This window comes from Ascidia mentula, chromosome 8, assembly GCF_947561715.1.
Source record: "Ascidia mentula chromosome 8, kaAscMent1.1, whole genome shotgun sequence".
NCBI lineage: Eukaryota > Metazoa > Chordata > Ascidiacea > Phlebobranchia > Ascidiidae > Ascidia > Ascidia mentula.
The window spans coordinates 8,285,472-8,310,892 of record NC_138573.1 but is presented as its reverse complement, the minus strand read 5'-3'; the positions used below and the strand labels follow the sequence as shown (position 1 = coordinate 8,310,892).

General features: G+C 41.7%; 1 protein-coding gene across 1 annotated transcript; it reads left to right on the top strand.

Moving 5' to 3' along the window:
• Positions 1-1,065: 1,065 nt before the first annotated feature.
• LOC145910914 (calcium-activated potassium channel subunit alpha-1-like) lies at positions 1,066-25,198 on the top strand. The gene is made up of 31 exons (XM_082998131.1): positions 1,066-1,174; positions 4,805-5,062; positions 5,146-5,285; positions 5,386-5,572; positions 6,030-6,091; positions 6,168-6,261; positions 6,331-6,442; positions 6,757-6,908; positions 7,048-7,128; positions 7,245-7,426; positions 7,947-8,057; positions 8,450-8,638; positions 9,595-9,700; positions 10,476-10,595; positions 10,668-10,777; positions 11,196-11,264; positions 11,728-11,775; positions 12,305-12,391; positions 14,293-14,384; positions 14,883-14,933; positions 15,618-15,674; positions 16,961-17,069; positions 17,897-18,053; positions 18,380-18,604; positions 18,753-18,945; positions 20,869-20,958; positions 21,441-21,571; positions 21,954-22,148; positions 22,388-22,461; positions 22,681-22,830; positions 24,100-25,198. Exons 2-31 carry the CDS (start codon positions 5,009-5,011, stop codon positions 24,422-24,424), a joined length of 3,753 nt encoding a protein of 1,250 aa, XP_082854257.1. The 5' UTR covers positions 1,066-1,174; positions 4,805-5,008; the 3' UTR covers positions 24,425-25,198.
• Positions 25,199-25,421: the final 223 nt, after the last annotated feature.

Genomic DNA, 25,421 nt, shown 5'->3' with positions numbered 1-25,421 from the left:
AGCAACCGTAGTTTATAAATCATTTGAGGTTGGTAATCAAGTTAAAAGGCAAATGCCCGTAAAAATGTAGTCAGATTTCACTGACGCTTAGTATGAACAAAAGTCGAGCTGTATTTCCCTAATCCGCCATACAATGGTAATCATTAGGTTGGTTCATTATTTTGTCAGCAATGGAGTTGTACGCTTTAGTGTAATGTGAAACGACATTTTGTTTAAGAACAAAGACCTTGCCAAAATTCAAGCATTTGGGCATTAACCTGCCAGATATTCTTTACAACTCTTGCCTTATAATTTGCCCTGTTTAAAATGCGTTATCCAACAGAAACACCGCTTCATCACTACTGTAACACGAACACTCGATGTGAAAACATGAGTGGATCGTTTCTGAAGGAAAATACTTAAAGATCGGGACACAAATTGTCGGCATACTTGATCCCCATATAAGCCTATACCATAGAAATCTGTGCGAGTTTAACGTGATAATTTAGTGTAGTGTTTTAATTTAAATATAAAACCAAAAATAACATTAGGTGGTTGCTTTATTCACACCTGATCTATGATGTTTTAGTATCTTCCGTTTCTGAGAGTGAGACAGAACGAACGGAGCAGGACCAGAATGCGCATAGTGAGGACGTTGCCGACTTCTAATGATGAACCTTTGGCCTGAAATCTGACTGAAACAATGGTTTGAAGATTCGGCCTTTATTGAAAGGGCATGACTTTTTTTAGAAAATTCTCATTGGCCTTTTTTCTGCAAGTTGGATTCAAGCACTTATCACAGTCCGGCAACCCTCTCATTTGTCATAAAATGAAGTGGTACGGGCCGATAAAAAGGTTGAAAATCCCTGGATGATAAGATGTTAGAAGTTTCATATCAACTGGATTTCTCGAGCTGTGTGGCGGTAGCAAGTTTCACTGTATAGTGTACATACAACGTGTTGCGCTTCTCGTGGCCAGTTATGGCATATTACTTCTTCCGCATGGTGGAGTATTAAGTTGTAGTCAAATTAATCAATCTGCCGGAACATATTGGTGATGGGGGAAAATGAACACATTGCAGTATTGGACAGCTGCGTGGATTGTTATGCCTTGTGCATGTGAGAAGTGAGCAGGAACGTAGTATTGCCAACAGACAGTATTGTACCTGGGTGACCTGTTGTTACATTTAGCTGTGGTAAGTGATGTATCATGTCCCATGTGTATTTTTCAGTGATGTTAGTCTTGTTTTGCCTCCTAACAATTGATGTAGAGTAGGTTATTGTATGGTTTTGTTTGTTTAACATGCAAGAAATATAATATAATCATTATTACCATATTTAAGGTTTTAATTGGATCTACATAGGGTAAAATGTGTATGGTATGTGTCTATGTATTTCTTATTGTCTAAAACAGTTGAAAAGTTATACACACCATGTGTTTTGTTGAATGTTTTGTGAGATATTGATTCTAAACAAAGGTTGTGAAACTAACAAATTACAAAAGTTTATACAGAAATAATTAGTATTTGTTGCTTCGTGCCAGCAACTGAAAAAAAACAAGCACTGGTAATTTTTTTGTGATATGACATAAAACAGTATATTGCTGTTAAAATTTTTGAACATATCATAAATAATTTCTGTATTAAACCAACAGTTTTTTGTTTTTTTTTACAATGAAATGATAAGTTCGATATCCACATGTGAAGACAATTGTATATTGATTAAGCATTTGCATAGAGCACAATTAATTAAATTTTATGTTTTAAACAACAGTGACAAGATTTGTTCTTTACACATTTAGTTCAATTTTTAGATGAAAAACATAAACAAAAACATTAATTTATTCAACCCAGTTTCATTAATAAAAAATACATTAAAGAAGTGAGTAATGTGCACAAAATAGAAGAAAGTAATTCCTATTACTCCAATAAGTGAAAGGTGATTTTGCGTCGATTGCTTTCAACGAGTCCTGCCCCTGTAACTATTTCGCCACATAAATGGGACGCACAATAGCTGCGCCTTTTGGAGTCACAGTGCGTGGCCAGCGCACTGGCGAAAAGGTTTTTGCGTCTGTTGTTAAAAGTGTTGCCCTAAGCACCACCGTGACTTAGTCGGTACCTATTCACAGATAATTATACTTGCGCCAGGGAAAGGTTACAACGCGTTGTTTCTTGAAGTATGTGCTAGTGCGTCCCAACAGACTTCGAAGGGTACAAAGCAATCGGTGTTTGACCATTTAACAATAGTGTTAGTTATACCGTTAAAAAACAAATCGATGTGAACTACCAAGGATATCTGCTGCGTGGTTTGCGCCGCCGGTCGATGCGACCTCCATGAAAGGACGATCGATTCTCCGTTATGCGTATGACTAATCGCCTTGGTCCAGGTTGATCCAGAGCGACAGAGGTGCATTACATTATTAATATGTTATACACGTTGGACCGGATGCTTGAACAGCGAGAGCTCTAAGTGAGCCAATTTCGATCGGCGCTGAGGTCAAGTTTGTCTCTGTCCTCGAACTGTGGAAATAGTTGGCGTTACGAAAACACCCTAGGAATCGTGAACGGTGTTTGCGTTTGTTTACGTTGCATGCAAACGCCTTTCACAATTGAAATGGCTGTGATAAGTGTGACTGTTTGTGCCAGTGGTGAATTTGGCCCGCTTGGAAAAGGAAAATATTTTGAAAATGTCGTTAAAATGTAGTCAGGTTTTACTGGCGCTTGTTGTGAACAAAAGCCAAGCTATATTTCCTAATCCGCCATACAATGGTAATCATAAGATTGGTTCATTTTTCTCAGCAATGGAGTTGTACGCTGTTTCCAAGGCTCTGCTATTGTGTTAGTTAAAGATCCGTTAACCTGAATGGATATAATTCCCTGCGTAATTAGTATAGTTTAATTATTAGCCTATAGACTGACCTTATGCGTTGCCTTTCGCCAATGGCGACGCGTTGTTTTAAATACTGATTACGGGCTTTCTTGCAACTTCCCCCGAGTTATGTGAATTGGATTATTAGTGACACACCTTGACTTGCCAGTTACCAAATATTAGTTTTGCACCGTCGACTTACCATGAAGCTGCAAGCTGTTTTTGTTTTCGCTCTCATCGCAAACTGTGAAAGTTCTCACCAAGCTGCGGTACCAAGAAGTTACTCTTATATAAGCAACGATCGCCATTCCTGGTTTACGAAGGAAAACATTGGTCAAACATTAACAGTTTAGGTGCACCACAAGAGAAAATCTTGATTTTAGGAAGTTATTGTTATGCCAGACAAAGTTATCAATTCAAGCATAGCTGCAAGTGAGTGGTGCGCAGTTTCCTTGTAGCAGTTAATTTAATCGTTCAGTAACGCATTTTCTGCTATATGTTATGCCGAGTTTTGTGTATGAGGTGAATACTTGATTTTAGCAAAGAACATGAATTCACAATTGAAACACTCTACACCGTTTTTGTTCTACACCGTTTTTGTTTATCTGTAATAATCCTGGCTCCAAGCGTGGATGTTACGCGTAGATTCGTTGAAATAGACGTGTTCCAAGTAGTGCCATTACTGTGACGATGTTATTATTGTCGGCCATTTTTTGTGCATGCCTTGAAGTATAGAATTCAAGCCATCTTGTTGTTAGTACGCATGATTTCGAATTCGATCAGTGTTTCAGAAATCCAATATCGCTGGTAATTAGTCCGCGCTGGGACTATTTTGCCGTATGGGAATGAGTTTATGAGCGCCTTTCAATTCCCTTGGACAGCTATAGAAAATAATTGCTTAAAACTCGGTAAAAATAGCCACAGCTCAAAGGCGGCAATAAAATATACAAGCTCGATGGAATGTGACCGATTGCTTGCACGTGAATATGCTTGTGTGTCAAGGTTGCTTTAGCCGTCGAATTTTAAGTGCTTTCAAACTTGTCCACCTGTTGTAGCTCGATTTCTTTTCTTGTAATCGATACCTTACCGTTGTTCGATTGAATCCTAGACTGCACATCGATCACAAGAAAGCCTGCTTTAAATTGCTTTGTGTACCATGTTTACCTGGTCTGACAGTGCGTCTGTTTTAATAATACAATACGTTGTTTGTGTAACATTTTGCTTCACATTAATGCTGTGAATATCGACCGCTTTTATTGGACGGTGTTTTATATACGTCGTAATGATTGTTTTGTTATCGCAAATTCGAAATAAAGAATTTTGCAACTACAGACCACGGGATATAGCGTCTGTAGCTGGGAGGCGCGCTCATAACCGGACGGATGACATTATTTACGTCCTTTTTGATATATCAACGTTATACGTTATAGAGACGTGCTGGTATCGGGCGTTCTTAGCTCGTAAATAATTCATTACCTACGGTTGCCCATTGCCAGGTTGCCACAAACCCTTTAGGCGCGAGCTTCGTGATCGGCGGAATCTAAACCGTTACCCGATGCCGATGTCGGTCTAAATGTGGTTTATTTGCTTTAAACCGAAGACATTGTTTTCCGTTCTGGCCAGCGTTCATTGAGCATTAAGCAGCAAACTCGTGGGATCGCGTAGACGTTCGGGACCTGCAGTCGCGTTTGATTTTGAAAAGTCTTGGTTTAATCGTTATCGACCTGAAGCTAAATGCGTTTAACACCCTGATACATGTTCGCTTGTCACTTTTCGCGTTGTTTAGGCTGCTTGTCCCGGCCTAAATGTCACGGTGTTAGCACCCCGGATTTACACCTAGCAATCAACACGTTGCGCAGCTCTGGTTTTTGTATAACGCCAGGCTATCATTAGAGGCATCCTTTGTTGTGAGTTGGAAGAAGCACAACAACAGCTTCATTTTCTCTTTTGTTTTACAGTATTGCTGCTGGCACAGCCGTGGGCTTTATTATATATATTTTCTTCATCTGAAATCCAAGGACAGTAGGAATTCATTGAAAACTTATGGATACCTGCAAATGGATGTTACCTGAGTAGTCATCAGTTTAAGTACATTTGTGATCGGACCTAATTCTGTTTGCTGATGAAACCTGCATAAATCTTTTGAAAACTAAAGAAGCACCATGTCTGCAACCCCTGCAGCCACTTGCAATTGCTCTGTGGCCACCCCTGTTTTGGTGAGTAAGTGTGTCATGACACAACCTTCACTTTGTACATAAAATTGCAGTAGCCCTTGATTAGCAAATTACTTTTTGCACAGAGTTCATCAATTTCTGCAACATGTGAGTCGACTCGGATGTGGTACGCGTTTTTATCATCATCCCTAGTCACATTTTTTGGTGGCTTGTTGGTTATTTTAATATGCAGAATGTTCAGTTACATGTGCTGCCCTGGCTACAGGTGATGCTTGTTGGTATATATTTAAAAATATATTGTAACCTTCAAAACAACCAGATTGTGTTAACTGTCTAACTATGTCTGATATCTGACTCTGTAATAGGACATTTGTGTGTTTTGTTTACAGCGATGAAACTAAACCTATAAATGAGGGTGATGATAGTGACAGCGAATCTGAGCCAACGGAAAAGAAAAACACAGGACGAGTTATTGAAGTTGGGTGGATGACTGCTGTCAAAGACTGGGCTGGGGTTATGATATCAGCACAAACATTAATTGGCCGAATTTTGGTAAGCAAAGAAATTCTCTTACTGTTAGAGCATAATTTAACTGTATGCACACGCTGTTATTCATATAGGTGATCATAAATTCACAAACATGAATTAAGTGAATAATTTGTTTAACCAGTCTGTGTATATGTGTCAGAGCCTGGGCCATCAGAGCCCATGCAAAAAAACAAAATATATTTTACGCATTAAAAGTTTAGGATGTAGCTTCCTCCCAGCGGCACATAGAGAATCAATCATTTCACTTACTGTCATTCATTATGCCATAACCAGTGTCTAGTTTTTCTGCAACTTGTCTTCTTGAATAGCCAAGCTGTCAATTCCTTTCATAAAGTGTGACAACCAGTAATAATGACTATATTATAATTGTCCTGAATTCATTTTAACTGTCATTAGTTTTGACAGCAAAGGGTTGTGGTGTCTTTTCTTCTAAATCAAAAACAAATTGTATTTTTTTTAGGTTGTGCTGGTTTTTATGCTGAGCATTGGCGCCCTGATAATATACTTCATTGATTCATCAGAGTAAGTGATAATAGTGCAAATATATGTTTAATTGAATGTTTACCAGCACTTTAAACACTGTTTGTTATTGTTGCAGTCCAATTGAAACATGTAAAAACTTTTTTACGGATACAACGCTACAGATTGACCTGGCGTTCAACTTGTTCTTTTTACTTTATTTTGGATTAAGGGTAAGATTGATGTGTAATATTCTTATTATGTTCTTAATAATTGAAAGCTGCATTTGAATTTTTTTACAGTTTATTGCTGCAAATGACAAATTGCTTTTTTGGTTGGAGGTGAACTCTATTGTCGATTTCTTCACTGTCCCACCAGTGTTTGTATCTGTATATCTCAATAGAACATGGCTTGGTAAGTCCCACTTCATGCTCCTGTGCCAGTTCCGCTGATAATGGTTTTGTCAACACACTAAAACAAAAGGCCCTTGATTTCTTGCTACTGGTAAATGATCAATATAATCAGCATACACAATTTCATATTCTCATAAATGGTTAAACATTATCAAAAAATGAATTATGTACTACTACTTGGTACCATATGCTAGGGAATGAGTCTAGACATGCAAACAGTGATTTTCTGTTGTGCACAACTCCATTGTTTCTCAAACGTTTACAGAAAGGAAAGAACTTTTCATCAACACTGACAACAAATTTGTAATGTTGTAGGTTTGCGCTTCCTCCGAGCCATGCGCCTGTTGCAGTTTTCTGAGATTCTGCAATTTGTAAATATTCTGAAGACAAGCAACAGTATCAAGCTTGTCAACCTTCTGTCAATATTTATGAGCATTTGGCTCACTGGTGCTGGCTTCATTCATTTAGTGAGTGCAAATTTTCCAATTAAACAAGATGCCAATACAAACACTTCCAATTTCTGGAAGTGAAACGTTTATTTATTTACACCAGTGCTTCAAATTCTCCACCATGTCATATAGTAAAAATTGTTATTTGAATCGTCAGGTTGAAAACACAGGCGACCCATGGCTTGACTTCAAAAATCCACAGAAAATCACCTACTGGGAGAGTGTTTACCTTTTAATGGTAAGTTGCCATGTGTTCTTTTTTTGCGTAGTGTTACGTTGACTACCGTTTTTTTTGACGTGCCGTGTGCTGATGTTATTAATCTAACGAATTTCTGTGCAACTTCACACTTGCAGGTAACCATGTCCACGGTTGGCTACGGTGACATCGCTGCCAAAACAACTTTGGGCCGTTTTTTCATGATCTTTTTTATCTTCGGCGGCCTGGCCATGTTCGCAAGCTACGTTCCCGAAATAATAGAACTTATTGGTACCCGGAAAAAGTACGGTGGTGCATACACGTCCGTCAGTGGACGAAAGTAAGTTTAAATCGACTAATACCCCTGGGAGCTGAACGTTATGTCCAACCACATTTTCCCACCGTATAGTCACGTCTAAAGAAACTCTTGCGCCGACAGAAATCGAAGGTTTTGTCACGGCCGTTATGGCGATAAATGCGTTTCGTTTTTTTACGAGTCTCTCAGCTACGTCATTTCGTCATTAACCTGGCGATGCTGTTTTAACATTGGTTTGGAAATACATTTTTGGGATTCAAACACCTTTCTTGAGTGAACTGTCGAGAATAGCCGATAGCTATTTCAATTATAGGTTACTGACGCGACTGTTACATTTGTTCCACTGTAACTTCTATAACGACCTTGCTACAGACGTTTGAACGTGCTGTTTGTATGAACCACGCTACCCCCTCCCGTTTTTGGCACGCCAAGAGACGGTGTGCGCGCGCATGCTGACGTCATAGGCCCAGCTGTGGCGGCACCAACCTGTTGTTTTATGTCCGTGACGCCAAGTCGGCAATGATGTGCTTTTTGTTCGGTGCAGACACATCGTGGTGTGCGGACACATTACCCTCGAAAGCGTCTCTTACTTCCTCAAAGATTTTTTGCACAAGGACCGTGATGACGTCAACGTGGAAGTACTGTTTCTACACAGGTGAAGAAGGGTTTCGGATTTATTTTTTGTAGCACGTTGTGTGGTGGCGTTTGGACGCGTTGACGCAACGTGGCGTTGCCGTGACTACGACGAATGCCGACATATGGCGTGAAGCCATTGAACAATGCACGGCAACAAACGCGACATGTGCCTCCTCTTACTGGGGTGTCAACTTCTACTTACCCTCTCAACCTGGAAATTGTTTTATAACCATGTAAATATTTTATGTGGCTTATTGCGTAAAAGCCAGGAAGCTCGTTAGATCATAAAACGTGTGAAGGTCAATTCGTTTAAACGGTGTCGGCTGTTAAAGCGGGTATTAATTTCACAATGGGGTTTTTATTGTGGTTCATTTCTATTCAACGGGCTTGTAAACATTTTTGCGTTCGCAGCGTTCCGCCAAACCTGGAACTTGAGGCGCTTTTCAAACGCCATTTCACCCAAGTCGAGTTTTTCGAGGGATCCGTGCTCAATTCGAACGACTTGTCCCGTGTGAAGATGGAGGAGGCGGACTCTTGCGTCATTCTTGCAAACAAGTACTGTCTTGACGCAGACGCGGAAGATGCGTCCAACATAATGAGGTGCCTTTTTGCAAGCTCCGTAGCCGTACCATGTTAGAAAATGCGTGAAATCTAACGTTATTGGCTTGAAAGTCGGTTTAAGCGATTTTCATGTTCAACTTCTATCTTTTGCCATGGTACAGTTGACCTAAAATGGAACGGACAATAAATCGGTTCAAAATGACGTTTCAGTCTGGGTTTATAAGTAACTACAGCCCTACGTCGTGAAACTTAGTTTTGTTGGGAGGAAACTGTAATCCTGGTTGCCAAGATCTGCTATGAAACCCATCTCCCAGTTTAACGAGTTTTAGTAACAGAGACACATAGACAGTACCCGCTGTCTTTCCCCGTTGTAGTGACAACTTCCCTCACGCCGACTGTCGCATCACTGACACAACGCTGGCACGCGTAGCCCTTCCGCGCCCACTTTGCCTTGTTGAAAGTGTTGAAACTAAAGCCCGAATATAAACACACACGCGAAAACCTCAAACAACTTCTAAACAATGGGCCAGTGTATGTGCACTATACTGCTATGTTTAGCGATGCATCACCACGGGGTTTACGACAGAGCTGTGTCCTGGTCAAACTCTATTCTCTTTCTTTAGGCAAGTAAATTGACCCCGCTAAAGCTAAATGATTTGAAACGACCTACGTGTCCCTTGCGTCGGCCATTCATTATATTTTGTTTGTATACGTGATTGAAGGCATAAGCACAGCACGCTGTGTTTTCAAGGTCTGCTATCCTAACACACCTGTCCAACTTATCTGGGCGTTAATGATTGGATTTCTCCCGTAGCATTTATAGTAGATTTTAGTACTTTATTATGTGATATGAGCAACAATCCCAATGTTAAGACCTAATATTATAGCTTTAGGAAATACTTACAATTAAGATGTAACCATTTTACATCATATAGCGTATGTTGCGTAATATTTGTGTTCCTGTGAAGTCAAATAGTCGTTTTTTTTCTTTGTAGAGTAATATCGATTAAGAACTACCACCCTAAAGTACGGATCATCATTCAAATCATGCAATATCACAACAAGGCACACCTGCTCAACATCCCAAGCTGGAACGTTAAGGTAAGTTCCTTGTCTTTTGTTAATTATCTACTTGCCTTTTCTTGGTATATGCCGGGAAGTACCGCCATTACTCTTCTCCACAATGTACCGCGTATCTTTCATAGCCGTACATTTTCCTATATGCTGCGCTTATATGCGTTGATGCTAGTGTTGGGCGCTTTGTCGTACACGGCTGAACAGTCCGACGGCGCAATTTACAACGTACAGATCGATAAATGTATTGAGGCACGTTTTCTAATCGATGTGTTACAAGCATATATAGGAATTGGCCACGCACCGGATTATTTACGCATTAAAACCCATTCTAGGCCTGATTTCTAACATCTGGTCAGCGTGATGGTTAGCCCTCCGCCATTGTCGTTTCAACGTCAAACGCATTTTACAAATATAAGATAGATTGATGGTTGTTAGCAGATGTTGGGGGACATGCATCCAGTTTAACCTGTAAATGCCAATCTTTTTAGGGATTTTATGAATGATTGCGCACTGTGAATTTTGCCCAGTATACAATGGGAAATTCCATGTGATAACCCAATTTGTAACCCAAAAGTTTTTTATTGCAGTTACACATTGCAAACCAATAACGTAACTACAACGTATCAGACCACTGTACAATATTTTTTTCCCAATGAACATTTCCTATGCAACCCGAAGCTTATTCATTCATAATCAGTACGCGTGTTTTGTGAATCTACAACATACATCTCCAGCAAAAAAAAACGCAACCTCGTTATTCTGTACTACATATAAATACTTTATGTTCATTATTTCTCAGGGCGGCGACGACGTGATTTGTCTTTCTGAATTGAAGCTCGGTTTCATTGCACAATCTTGTCTTGCTCCTGGATTTTCAAGTCTTATGGCAAACCTCTTCTCTATGAGGTCCACCATGAAGGTAAAATCAATCTTTTATTCTGACAACAAACAAAGCGGACATTCATTACATTTGGATTTTTGTTTCATGCAGTTCGACGGGGATTCGTGGCAGAAGCATTACTTGGCTGGCGTCGGAACAGAGATGTACACAGAGTATCTATCCAACTCATTTGTCAACTACACTTTCCCGAAAGTGTGCGAGTAAGTTCGTAGAATGCTGCCCAGTGCATTTACACGTCAGTACGTGTTGCGCATTCAGCCTATCGTTTTGTGCGGCCCACAATCAAAGGCGACAGTACATGATCTGCTTATCGCTTTGACAGTCAACGAAACGTTGTGTCATTGTAGTTAGAAGGCGTTACAGTAGGAACTTCGCTTGATTAGCGACGGCTGCGTCGCTCGCTACTGATTTCCGTCTTGAAGTTGCGTCATGCAACTTGCAGGTGTGTGTGGACGCACTGTGCAGTCAGGCGATGAACCGAAAGTTACGCCTTGGTATCCTCGTGGTATCTTTGTGACGCTTTGTTGTCGTATCGCGCTACACGTCTCGGTTACTTATTACCTCTATATGTGTTTGGGTTCTGCTTTTCGCCCCTTAACTCTTGCCGACCTTATTCAGGTTGTGTTACAAGAAACTGAACCTGTTGTTGGTCGCAATCGAGGTGAACTACGAGAACGACGACGCCAAGTAAGTCTTTCGCATTTTTGTCTTGACAATGCGGTGAACATTCGAGGTTCCCGTTATGCGTACCCAGTGACTATTATGTCCAATATATGTTAATTCTTGAAATCGAAGACTCGCTGTACAGTAGTACACATATTGTTATGTGAAAGAAACTGGTCTGTCGAATATAGCGTTGCAGGGGATACGTGTTATTCGTCGACAGGCGTGTTCTATATGAACACCGAAACTTAAGAGCAAACACTGAAACGTCAATGCGTGCGTTGTATCCGGCCATCCTCGTTATGTCAACCGTATATCAACGACTTTTATCACATGCCAATCTTCGTTGAACACTATTACTGATTAAGCTATCAGTAAACAACGGTAAAACACACATATGTTGTTCGTGGAACGTTCCCTCGACAACGTAAATCCCATAATCTGTATTTATTCAACATTTTACGTCCTTCCCTGTTTCACGATTCAGCTATTTCAGCGGCCCTGTTGAGTATCCCAGTCTAACGGACGCGCCCAGGTAAGACACATGCTTTTTGACATCACGCCAAACATGACCCATTCCACGACCACGACCACCGCCATCTGCCATTAAGTCACAGGGGGAACGTTACGAAGCAAAAAACATGATTGTTCCCATCCTGTCTGCTTAACCCAATTCCCAAGCATTGTTTCGCTTTGCCAGTTGTTCCTCGTCACATTCACATCTCCAATATCGTTCGACATTCTTGCTACAGAGTTTGTTTTTATGACTAAATCGCTTTACAACTTAATGACTTTACCGCGGTGCCTATAATTGTTCTTTATGTGTAAATACAGCAGCTTTTTTTCCGCATGCGTTAATACCGAAGACCCTTGATTGGCGTATAGCGTGGGCGTCACGTAACATTCACAAAGGCGTGGAGTGTTGATTCAACAAACTTCTTTACCCAAGGCAAACTTTCGCAAGCTTTTCGAAACCAGCTTGCGTTGGTCGTTTGCATAAACCCGAATACGAGTTCCGCGTATTTGGAATATTTTGCAAAGTTTCAACTGAGTTGTTTTCTCAGAATCCTCATCAATCCTGGAAATCATGTAAAAGTTCAGGAGGGAACTTTAGGTTTTTTCATCGCGCAGTCGGCCAAGGAAGTGAAAAGGTATATGCCGTACGCCCACGCCTTTATCTTTGTTGCTAAACCAAAGTAGTCGATGACCCATTATTTACGACAAACCACGTATCAATGGTGAACGTAATTTAATTCGCAGGCCTTCTATGCCCAGTCATGTTTTGCTTTCCCCAATAACGCGTTCTAGCGACTGCCATACAAAAGCAGTCACAAACGACGCGGGCCGTTTAAAATACCAAATAATCGTACCCGTGTCTTTTACGCGTACAAGACCGAGAACGAACGTTAAATATCGCATGACCTCAACATATCTTCAAGGCACTCGTTTGGTCACATCAGCAGCAATGTATCGCTAACCGAAACAACCACAAATGTTGATCCATTTTATATCCCATGTAAAACGCCATGTGCGGATGTATGGTGTCTGATAAATACAAACCACTTAACGAACGTTCTTCTACTGTGTAGCTTGGTCACTATTTTCTACGATTGTATGTTGCCTCTTAATGGGCCCAACCTTTAAGTATTAGGATTTGACTGTGGTTTTATGTCATATATGTCCTATTTTATTTCGGAGACAACGGTAATTAAACCATTTGTTAAATGCTCGAAGTTTAGAGCTTGGGACTGAAGCTGGCGTTGTATTTTGTGCATTAATATTTCATTTGGGTCAAAACTGAACAATTTGTGACCCAACTTTTGAATGATCTTTTTGTTCTAAAATAAATCTCAAAAAATTAATATTATGTAACGGACACATATTCCGTGTGCCCTTTTACCACAGAGCTTGGGTTTACTGCCAAGACTGTCACAGCGACCTGCCAGACCCTTGTCACGTTCGGGTTTGCCGGTGCAGATACAGTAAGGCAACTGCGTGCGTGGCTTGCGTCAAATCGGATACAAGACTGAAGCTCGTAATTTGCCCCTTGGTGCAATTGGTTGCTACGCAACTTTGCCGTAATTGGCTCAATTACACCCCTGTTGGCATAAAATTAAATGAGTGTTGCCAAATTACTTTGCATTCACGCCATGTTACGCAAAAGGTATGTGTAATATGAAGCGAAAACGCCCTTGCGTCTGGTCCGCTTATCACACGCCGATGAATAAGTGGGCGGCTTACTCCGACCAACCAACGTTGCAACCCACAGCGCTTAATGTAAAGTCGTAAACGGCGCAGTGAAGTCATTTCACCGTTCGTATGACGTTTTACCAGAACATTTTAGGTGAGTTTTGCTAACTCCGGGTTGATTGTTTCCGCAGAGAAGTGGAATTTGTCCACCATTCAGGGGCATTTCACTTGTTGGGATCGATTATTTGCTTATTAAGGTTTAACAGCGTTAAGTGGGGTTGCTAGGGATGTCTTTCGCTCGATAAAGGTCATTGAGTATAATTGCTCACTCTGGCAGTTCCGACAATTTCAATTTCAACTTACCATCATGAACGTGCCCCCATATGTTGTATTTGGTGGAAAATTTAAAATGGCGCATTCAAGCTTGTGTTGTAAATGAAGGCTGAGTATTTTAGTAATTAAATGAAAATAAAAAAACGGATGGTGACAGCAGCAACGTTCTACCAAGCGCGCCTATCAATATAATCGCTTTAGCAGAATTTGATTTGTTGCTTTTTGCCGTAAATCAAGCGTAAATTTAATCGATTATTATGGTAGCGTCGAGGCAACATCCAACATTGAATGAACCCAGAATGCCAAAAAATGAAAAATCACCGTTGACAAAAATTACTACAGCTTTGCATAATTCCGGTTGGTTGCGTAATGATTTGCAATCAGAATTGAAAAAATTACAGACTTGCAAAAATCGCGCCAAAGTCCCATGCACGGGCAGTTATAGTGATATAACCCAACTGCATGTTGTGTAATGTGCCTGTATAGTAATTATGCTACACTTAATTCATCGCCGTACACCATTACGCAGAGCGTTGGTGTACTGTAAAGCGTGCCACGATGACCTCACTAACCCCGAGCTGATTAAGGCGTGCGAGTGTAAGCGCAAGAGAGACTCTGGAAGTAAGTGATTTGCATCCCACGTGTGTGCGCGTGTGTTTGGTGTGTGAGTGCGTGAACGCCTTTTCTTGCGTCATGACGTGTGTGTGTATACATGTCCAGGTGTATGCCACTCGCGGTTTTCCAGGAGCTCATAGATCAAACGCCCGAAATCGATTTTTTTCGCAGGCGGCCAAATGACTGTCGGAAAGGCTGTTTACAACTCCTAAAAGACAAAGTAATTGCGTCAAATTCTGGCTCCTGTAAAACCGTGGCATTATAGCATATACTTTATCACGATGCGTTGTGCGACCAGAAAAGGCTTATTTTGGACGTAGTAGTGTAGAACCACTTAGCTTTCCAACCTCCCACACTCATGTAATTTCAAAGTAGACTTTTTAAAATGTTGTCTCATCGCCGATGCCTGAATGACGATAAGCGTGTTGTGTAAGCATGTTTGAACGTATGGTGTGTGCTATCTGCTCGTACCTCTTCCTGTTAGTGTTGCATGTTTGTACACAGGAAAACGAACCATCTTACATCTGCTGGGCATTGCCAGCAAGCCCAATAACGGTGAGTTTATTATCATCATTGCCTAGTAACTTAACCCGTTTTTGTTCCTGCTTTTTCTGCCTTCCCGTAAAAATCATGCACTAAATCAGTGCTTCTCAAACTATTGGTCGCGACTTCGGGTCGCCGGTTGTAATTTGGGGGTCGCATGGTAAAAATTCTTGAGAAGACCTGTTTTAGATCATGACCCTACACTGGTCCTAAATATTTTTTTAAATATTGCCTGGAGGACGACAGTTTATTTTTTCTACCACCAATATTATTTTTTTATTCTTCAATATTCACTGAACGTTTCTTTCTCTTGCTTGCTTGCGTTCTTTCCTTGTTTAAACATTTTATTGCATGTTGCTGTTGTTTGTTTCCCGTCGTGTCCCGTCTGTGTAGTAAACCTTTGCAACTGGTGCATCTGCACAACTGTACCTGGTCACCAAATTATTCTATACCACATGCCACGTTTCCGATAAAAAAAGACCAATTGCAACGGTAAAAGAAACGTTGTTGTATCAAAAACACTTGGCAAAAAAATACTCCGTTCTTACCAAGTGCGTTACCTTAACTTGCTGAGCACGTGGTCATTGGAAATACAATACTCTACGCCTGCGATTGGTAGTTGGTGGGCAGGATACAATTTCCTCACGAAGAAATTGCATTAGCGTGTAGGGTGATTTTATGTTCTTTCGTCATTAGCTTTGAGCGATCAGATTCGAATGCCGTTGTGGCCTGGACGTAAGAAGTCCACCCAAGGTAAGGAGAATCGGACTAAAGCATCCAAAAAAATTCATCACTTCACTTTCCACAACACAACACACTAACCGCTTGCACGCGCTTAGCTGCCCATTATCCTGATTTTAACTGGTGAAATTCATCAAATTCTTGTGACCGGTTTGACCAGTTGAATGTTACCCTTATTAAAACTCTGATCCCAAACCCGAAGCAACGTGATGCCGATTTTGTAGTCGAAATGCAACCAACTGCCGATTACTTTCAATATTTGGACTTCTGTATCACACGCTTTGTGTGGTGTTTGCCACTTAACAGCAGCGGCTGTATAGCAGCAGGCGCCGCCATCGGAATGCATGTCGTCCTTCTGTCGGCCATCGCACTAGCGAAAGCTTGCACCGCTCCCAGTGGCGCCGCCGCCACCTTGTCGCAATGAAACGCAACGACCAACTCAGACCTGCAACGTAACCACACCTTGCCTCGCAGATGGAGCGACACAACTTGTGATTTCAACCGGCGACAAATCTTGCCTGCTTCACACCAACTACGCCCACGCCAAGTGTACCCCACTCAACACCCCGCAACCGCGCAGGGATAATAACAGAGCCACGTGTGAGTTGAATCTACCATGATAGTCATGTCTTCCGTCCCCCACACGTTTCGTGCTCGGTGTCCTGTCCCACCACGTCATACCAGTGTGTCGTTGCCACCCAAAGGGTTGTAGTGTCGTTTCGACTTTTAAGACCTCACCTGGCGTTATGTACAGAGCGAAGAAGGTACTTGGTTTTGTGGCCATTGTGTGACAATACTTACGCAAAGTTGCAGATTTGTAGTTTTGCTGGAAGTTTTGATGTTCGTTAAACTGTCGGTAGCAAGACAGAAGTACTGCAATCCCAACTGCACGATGGTTCGACATGTATTGCAAGGTTTGACATTTAAATTAGACAGGAGGCATGCCACGTCACAACGCGTGTTCCTGAAATTCCCTTGGCGATTTGCGGCTGTCCTTAACGAACTCCACCCGTCAGCACACAACTCATTAACATATGCAGTCAAATTTCTCCCATGCCGTTTGCTTGTTTATTTTTTACTCTTTGTCCTATTTTCTTTTTCCCTGTCTGTGCATGGCAATGGCTGCTTACCCTTTGTATTGCTTATAGGCGTACGGATATTGTGTTTCACGACGTGCTTCTTTGGCCCAATGCTTACTATCGTAAACTATTGTCGTGTTATTATCACCTGAGTTTTGCGACCAACTAACGTTTGCATGTGACTTTTGGCTACAATAACGCTTTTCCTATCACCCTCAGCGCCCGGCTTGCCACCTCCTTACCCCAAAGCCACGGGCCAGCAACAGCAAAGGGGTCGTGGTACGCCCGCTCAGCAACCGACCAACCGTTCCAGCATTTCGAAACGACGGTAAGTACACACGCCTGTTACACTAGTTTCATGTTTCATCGGTTGTCTGCTATTACGAACGAGCAAGTTTCTAAAGGTTGCGATTGTTATGTTTAGTTGCGGGCGCTGAGACCAGGGGAGTTTAGTCAGGAATAAAAATTCTTGGTTCTTCTTTAGAGCGAATGAACCTTTTTGCGTGTGAGGAATTTTTTTGTTACGAGAACCGCATTCCATTCCTTCTCGCCAATAAACTCATGAGTGCTTCAGCAATGACTGTAGGCCTCGAGAAGTTTTAACAGTCATATATTAAGATGGCATTTTGCAAACGCCTTTTACACTTTTTCACATAATCGATTTTTCACAAAACCTTTTCACAAAAAAACAAACAAATGTAATCAAAGCAGAAAGTATTAAGAAGGGATTTCTCTAGCTTTATAAGAAAGCACAGGAATACATTTGTTACTGCACCAAAGCAAATAATAAACCAGTGAGCCGTATAACTTTTGCCCATTATTACTTGCGGAAGCCCAATATAACTTTCACGGCAAACCAAGGGCTGGTTTAGACAAGCAGAATTCATTAACTTTCTTACTATGAAAGTGATTATGACCATCTGTTGCGTACAACGCAGGACATACTGTAGTTTAAATATTTTGAAAACTTATGGCAACTAACCGCGACGGGCGAACCTTTAAACGTGAAATGTAAATCGGAACTTTGATATCGTGGAATTGCTTGTGACGTTTCGGTAGTTTTTCGACTCCGCCCTGAATAATTGCACACCTGAAATTACCCTGATGTATGATTTCAATCGATAGTGTTCTGTGTAAACTGTATGTTTGTTCCAGGCACGAGTCAGCCAGTTCTGTACAGATCATCCCGACCGCTCCACCTCCCGTCAATTCAAGTCAGGTTCAACAGAGCGAAGTCGACACATCTATGAAATACGACGTGACGGGAATGTTCCACTGGTGTGCCGCCCGTGACATCAACAAATGCTTGCTGGTTCGTCGAGTACAAAAAATTGGCTCCGAAACGCTACATTTTGAAGATTCTCCTATGATTAAAATAACACTAAATGCAGTGAATTTCCACACTACAGATATAATCAAAAGTTCTATAAAAGAAATTGTAAGCGGTTTTTAAACAGCCCGCAGGCTAGTTAGCCGACTGGACCACACTCCGTTACCCAGCTGCACTGAATTAGATGCAAGTTAATATGTCTGCAATTTAGACCTGCGTATTTTAGCTTTCCCGAATAATAGCTGTATAGTATCCATTGCAAGCACTTGTGTTCTGGTCTAATATTTCTTTCCACATACTATTACCAGAGTCGAGACCGTGCCACGATTACAGTTTTAAGTGGCCACATCATTCTCTGCATATTTGGTGATGGCAAGAGTCCTCTGCTTGGTCTTCGCAACTTCATCATGCCTTTGCGGGCCTCCAATTTCCACTACCACGAGCTTAAGCACATCATTCTGCTCGGTGACCTCGACTTCATCCGAAGGGAATGGGACACCGTCTGCAACTTTCCTAAAATCTCGGTTATGCCTGTGAGTTGTGTGTTTTGCTGTTGTGTTGTCAATGTAAACATTGGATTAGGCAAGATTATGGGGCACAAAATAGTCAAAATTGATCCTTGCGGTTAACCCCGCAAAAATCTACCCACACTTAACCATAGTTACCACGTTTTGTGATCAGGGTTCACCTTTGAGTCGAGCCGACCTTCGTGCAGTGAATGTGAACTTGGGTGACATGTGCGTGATTCTCTCCGCAAACCAGAACGGCATTGAAGATCCTTCTCTCCAGGATAAAGAATCCATTCTCGCGTCGCTCAATATAAAGTCCATGCAGTTTGACGACAGCATCGGTGTGCTTCAAGCAAATTCGCACGGTCTGTTAAGATAGTTTCTTATTTGAGTATATTGTTAAAGTCTGATGCCTCTTAACACGAATCATTAAAAAGAATGCTTTCTCAGACCAAACATAACAAGGGGTGGTATTTGTCACATGTTTTTGTTCAAAATGTTTCTGGACACCTCATAAACGAAGCAGCAGCGAAATAAAAAAAAATTATCGCAGGGTCATTTTCATAATTTGTAAACTACCAATGACAGACAACACTCAATCCTTCCAGCGTTCTTTTCTTATTTGCCAATTTTGTGCATCCCATACTCCTACTGAAATTACATTCTGGTTTTGTAAAAGTCGGTCTCGGTGGTCATAAAAAATTATCAACGGATTAAATGTTGGACATCAGATAAAATAGCGGCATTGCAAAATACTTGTGGTAAGCACTATGCCGCCCACCGTAACTTGCATACACACATCTACCCATTTTCTATCCACCATTGTCTTTTGTATTTGTTATATAAACAACTTTGCCGCGATTGTAAGGTTTTATCAACAAAATTATGTATTTTTCTTTGTCTCGACATGTGCTTTTACAGTCGTGTTTGTATGCGAACCATATTTGTCGGAGAAACTACCGACTGTAGCTTTTTTACCTGAGTAAGAACGCTATTGCTATAACAGCATTTTAAAGTTCATGTTGGTTTTCGAGCTACTTGAGTTTAACAAAGTGGAGTGGTGCAGAGCTATTTGCCACGCCGTTTGCGTCGTTGTTTGGCATGCGGTTGGATAATGCGTCGTGCGTGTATGTTCACGAACATAAGTGGAGGCGTCGCTGTGGAAACCATCTGTGGCCAAGCGTACATCCCATTGGAATGCCGCAGGTGCTTTCTGTGCGCACGCACTAAACTGTTTGGAGTTCCGGTTCTTTACTGAGCTTTAAACGCAACGAATCTTGCCCCAAGTTCCCTTCCAGCAATGTAACAGCGACTGCTTCTCGCCAATCTCGTTCCATTACGCGAAAAACGAGGCCACAGGTGTCGACTGACTCCGTTTTTTGTCCCCAGCCCCCAGCTTTTCAACATCTGATTTTTTAACTTTTACGTGTTCGGAAGTTCTGTGCGCACGCACTATCTGCTATACGGTTATTGGATTTGTTTGCGCATTGCAGCGGGCTTGTTGGATGGCTAATGAAAAACTATGGTTTGCGAGACGCTCACCCAGACGCACTTGTTACGGTGATTTCCGTAGACGTTGAACAATGTAAAATCGCTGGGCCCGGATTGTGTGGTATGCTGTTACCAACGCTTGCGTGCGAAGGATGATACACGTTTAAATAATGCAAAGTTACGCTTTGTGCCTTCGCTGGTTTGCAACTGAGATCAGTAGAATAATTACTGTCGTTCCTTCGCTTCGCATATCCTCGACACGGCCTTGAAAGAACGCTAATTGTTTATGGGACTCTAGTTTTTCTTGTGTTTCTGACACAGATCAGAAACGTCAGCGTGGCGTTGTGGTTGCGGGGAGTTGTCCGCACGGGGATGTTATGAAATATTCATGTTTTTCCCTGCTGGGATTGATTTTGCGTCGCACGCATTTACGTGCCCCGGAATCAAACTTAAACTTGCGTTGAAACCTCAATGTGCAGTTATTTCCGCCAGTTGCATTTTGCAGATGAACTTTACTAGTGCCTAAACGTTTTGATGTTTTTTCGCTGATTTAATATTTTCTCCGTAAAGTTTCCATCCAATGTTTTAACTGTCCCATTTGGAGAATAGAAAAACCTGACGTAACAAAACGACGAAACACAGCATTTCTATTGCCGAATACAACACCCCGCATGCTCTTTTCCCTGACACCGAAGTTGGGCTAAAATCAATGTTTTTAACATGTGGATCCGTCGTAACGAACTAACCGCTTCTTACTCCTGTGACCCATAGTAACCTTTGACCCTTATCTTGAACAGGGTTTCCTCCCCACGGCATGGCGGAGAGAATTATTTCTACTGCGAAGGGAATAACCAGCGGATCCAACATACCCATGATAACTGAACTAAGTAAGTAACTCGAAGTCTTGAAGTTAACCATCCGTTTTTCCTGAATTGTTTGAGTAAGATTTTTCAAATCTCGCTCCGACTTGTCAAAAAAAGTGGTTGATCCAGCTAGGCTACATTGTCTGGCTGCCCAGCCTGGAAACCTTATGATCGCCATACGTTACCTGTGATCGCCAAGCAAAGACTTGTCTATCATGCCACTGTGATCGCCAAGCAAGATCCTGTCTATCATGCCACTGTATGAAATATTACTGCGTTGTTTGAGTATATACAGACAAATAGTGCTTTTGGGCGTTACTTCAACAAAATTAACGTTACCTTCCTGCACATTTTTTTCATTAATGTAAGTTTGCCTTTTAAGGAATGCCAACACACTATGGCCTTTAAGTGCTCCCAAACATGTACTCATAAGATATCATCCCAGTATATACGGGTGTTTTTGTTGTTGTTTTTCAACAAAATTCTTTGGTAAACACTTTCCACAGTCAACGACACGAACGTGCAGTTTCTGGACCAAGATGATGACGACGATCCCAACACAGAGTTGTATCTGACCCAACCTTTCGCCTGTGGAACCGCGTTTGCCGTCAGCGTGCTCGATTCCCTCGTCAGTGCGGTACGTTTGTTCTAAATAATTCGCCGCGTTCTGAATAAAAAAAAAAATTTCCCACGTTATTTACGTTCAGCCATCCCATGAATTTTGTGTGTGGTGTTAAAGATTACTTTCCACTGCATTGTTAATGTGGTTTAGTTTGCAAAAAGGTACGAACTACAACGAAAATTTTTTATTTGATTTAAAACCTTGTTGTGTTGCAGTTATATAGTTGGCGTAAATTCTTCGCGTAGCGATACGAAATCACCAACATTCGAACAATAACATGATTTAGTTAGGCTAACAATGTGCTCTTTGTCAATAAAATCCACGCTTTGTTTCATATTTTCAAGACGCCGTATGTTGCTGTAGCAATTAATATAATAATTACCGATTATATTTGCAGACGTACTTTAATAGCAACTCTCTCACGCTAATTCGAACTCTCATCACGGGCGGGGCAACCCCGGAACTTGAAGCGATCCTCGCAGAAGGCAACGCCCTAAGGGGAGGTTACAGCACCCCCGAGTCACTTGCCAGCCGCGACAGGTGTCGAGTGGCCCAACTGGCAATTTTCGATGGCCCTTTTGCAGATCTCGGGGTTCGTACAACACAAACCCTCACGTTTTATTTTTGCGATATGAATTTTGTGTATTTGGAAATACTTGCAATGAGCAAGTTAGTATATTGTTAACTAAACTTGTTCATTTCTTTTAGGCGAAACGTCAGTTAAATAAAATCAACGTAAAAATTAATAAAAAACCAGAGCTTTCCAATTAATTATGACTAGCAGCAACAGTAGCAAAGTACATGATGTTTACATGCGTTTTTATTTTGTAGAATGGAGGAAACTACGGCGACCTGTTTGTTAAGGCTTTGCAAACGTACAACTTACTGTGCTTTGGAATTTACAGGTAAATAAATGGCGTCCTTAAGAGGAAAAAGGGCGCACGAAAAAAATTCTGTACTAGTATATAAAGTTTTTTGGATTAGCGATTTGAAGGTCGTCTTGTCAATGTCGGAAATTTATTCACGTGTTACTTAACATAGGTAGAAGGACATACTTTTCATTAAACGCCGAAAACCCAGTCAATTTCAATCGATCTCGTTGCTAATACAATGTTCTATCCCAGGTTCAGGGACATTAACGATCCAGGAGCCAATCCGACTTCCAAGCGTTACGTCATCTCAAGTCCCCCCGACAAGTTTGTGTTGGTCTCATCTGACCTTATCTTCTGCCTGATGCAATTCGATTACTGCGCTGGAAACTCGGGGACGAGCAGGTATACCAATTAGTTGTTGAAAGTGTGTATTGGGTTTTACATGCTTTGGTTGCTCGTGTGCGTCGTGCAGCGTTTACAAAACAGCTCTAAATACTTTTTTTATGACCCACTGGCGATGTTTCTTGCATTCCAGCTTTCTCAATACTCTTGCTTGAAAGTTTCAAAAATTATATTTTTGTTGAATAGTTGTTGAACTTTTTGTCACACAATCAGCACAACGATAACAATAAGACGGATCCTAATCTCGAAATAATAACTGGAAAGTAAGCACGCAATGCAAGCCAAAGCAATATTGTGTAATAATTCGAAACATCTGGTTGAACGGCAAAGTCATTTGTTAAAATTTTTGTTTACATTATACAAAAATGCATTGACATTAACTAAAAATCCTTGTCTTTTGTAAAACGTTGCTTCGCTATCACTTCACTCATCTCATCTTCCTTTCCCCTTTCCTTTCTCTCATTCGTCAACAGCCAAGACCGCGAGAGCTTAGATTACGAGGACAACCTCTCTTATTCCTCATCCTCATCCACGCTCCCGCATCACCAACACATTACTTCCGAAGCATGTTGCTCATCCGACATTCCTACCAGCTCCTCTCACCTCGGCTTGACCCGCACCACGTCGCATGGCAACCACACGTATCGGAGGATTCAATGTCGTCGTCCGTCCACCCCCATTCCAGACACCCTCCCCTTTCTATCCAGCCCAGAAGTGCAACTGTCCAAGTCATTGTCCCCTACGCCGCCCGTTTGGAGTTCCGGTTCTTTACTGAGCTTTAAACGCAACGAATCTTGCCCCAAGTTTCCTCCCAGCAATGTAACAGCGACTGCTTCTCGCCAATCCCGTTCCTTTACGCGAAAAACGAGGCCACAGGTGTCGACGGATTCCGGTTTCTTGTCCCCAGCCCCCAGCTTCTCAACATCAGATTTTTCAACCTTTTCGTGTTCGGAAGAGTAGCCTTCCCGTACGTCTACCTTTCATCCAGCGCTTATTGTACCTCACTTTTTCCTTTCAATATAATTATTTTATTTTATTTGTTTTCGCATATTCTCTGTGATGTCTTCATACTATTGTCATTTTCACCGTTTCCCTTCATTTTCACTCATATCACCACAAGTCTCTTCATGGGGTAAATATGATGATTTAGAAATGTTTTTCACACAAAATTGGGGGATTTTCTGTGATAAATATTGCCACAAAAAAATTGTTTTTTTCTCTGAAGTCAGTTTTATTTTCCAACATGTAATTAACTTTAATTATCAACAGACACGGTTCGAGTTCTTCGTGGGGCGGATCGAAGGCTCCGGATCTGCCTCAACTGCAGCCGATCGACGCTTCTCTTTTCGCCTCGCAATCTTCCACCGGCGGTACGCAACCTCCGACCCGCGTGTCGCGCGCCAATCGCTCTTCTGTTTCGTCACAATCAACTCAAAACAATCGCTTCGCGCCCATGAGGTTAGCTAGCAGCGGACCGCCACCTTATGACGAGGAGGACGACTGGACGGATTTGACAATGAGTCACAACCATAGGGGACAGCCGCCAACGGCCCCACGTCGACGAAGCAACAAGTATGACGTGATTGTGGCGTGACGTCAAACCACTGGTAGAAAGGCACGTTGGGCACTGCAAATGTGTCTTCGAAATGTCTTGGTCACCTGCACTTGCTCGATGAAAACTGTGGGTTGCCACCGCTAGTCGATCTGTAGCCGTCAACGCCCCAATTTTTTTTATTTGTGTTTTTCGTGCTTTAATTTTGTTTGTTCTAATCAACGTAAATCCTAAACGTGGGGTTCGTCGAGCGCGATGGGCTTTGCTCCCTCGCCGTCCATATGCGTACTTTTTATCTGTATCTTGCACAGCGCGCCACGATACTTACCCAACTGTTGACACTCGCTGTAGCTATCCCGAATCCAAATCCTGTAAAACGCGACCCCGTTTTTTAGCGTTTTTAGTACGATCCTAGATCGTTTCGCATCATAATCTTTTGTAGAAGATGTACATTACGCTTCTTGTTTTTTTACTTGTCCTACCTTTTCTTGCCCACTATCATGTGTAGGCGCACTATGCTTTCAAGGACGGTACAAAGCGTTTAATTTTGGTACGTTTAATTTTTCAAGGGCACAAAACCGTTGGTATACACCGTCTTGGCGTTGCATGGCTTGGGAGTAGCTGCTCTTTCGATATCATGTTTTTTTTTGCAACCGCCGTCAGCTCTGACGTCGCTCCAAAGCATTCGCTTTTAGTGATTATTTTTTTACCGTCCCGCTGTTTTTTCACCGTCGACTTGATCTTGGGCGTGACGACTTTTTGCCATTTGTCGTTTAATCACACTTGCGAACGCAGAAAAGAAATAGCGCGAATCAAGTGGTTGTAAAATGCTTTTTGCGATAGCAAAGGCAGTTATGCAGATACGTCAAATAATAACAAAGCCGATGGCTGTAAGTAAGGGAAAAACAAACGGTACTGCATGCTAAAAAACCTAGGTTACTAAAACTCACTCAAATAGTGTCAATAGATCACACACAAACCACCGTCTGTAAGTATGTGATCATGACGATTAGTTGGCAATTCCCAAAACAGCTCATTT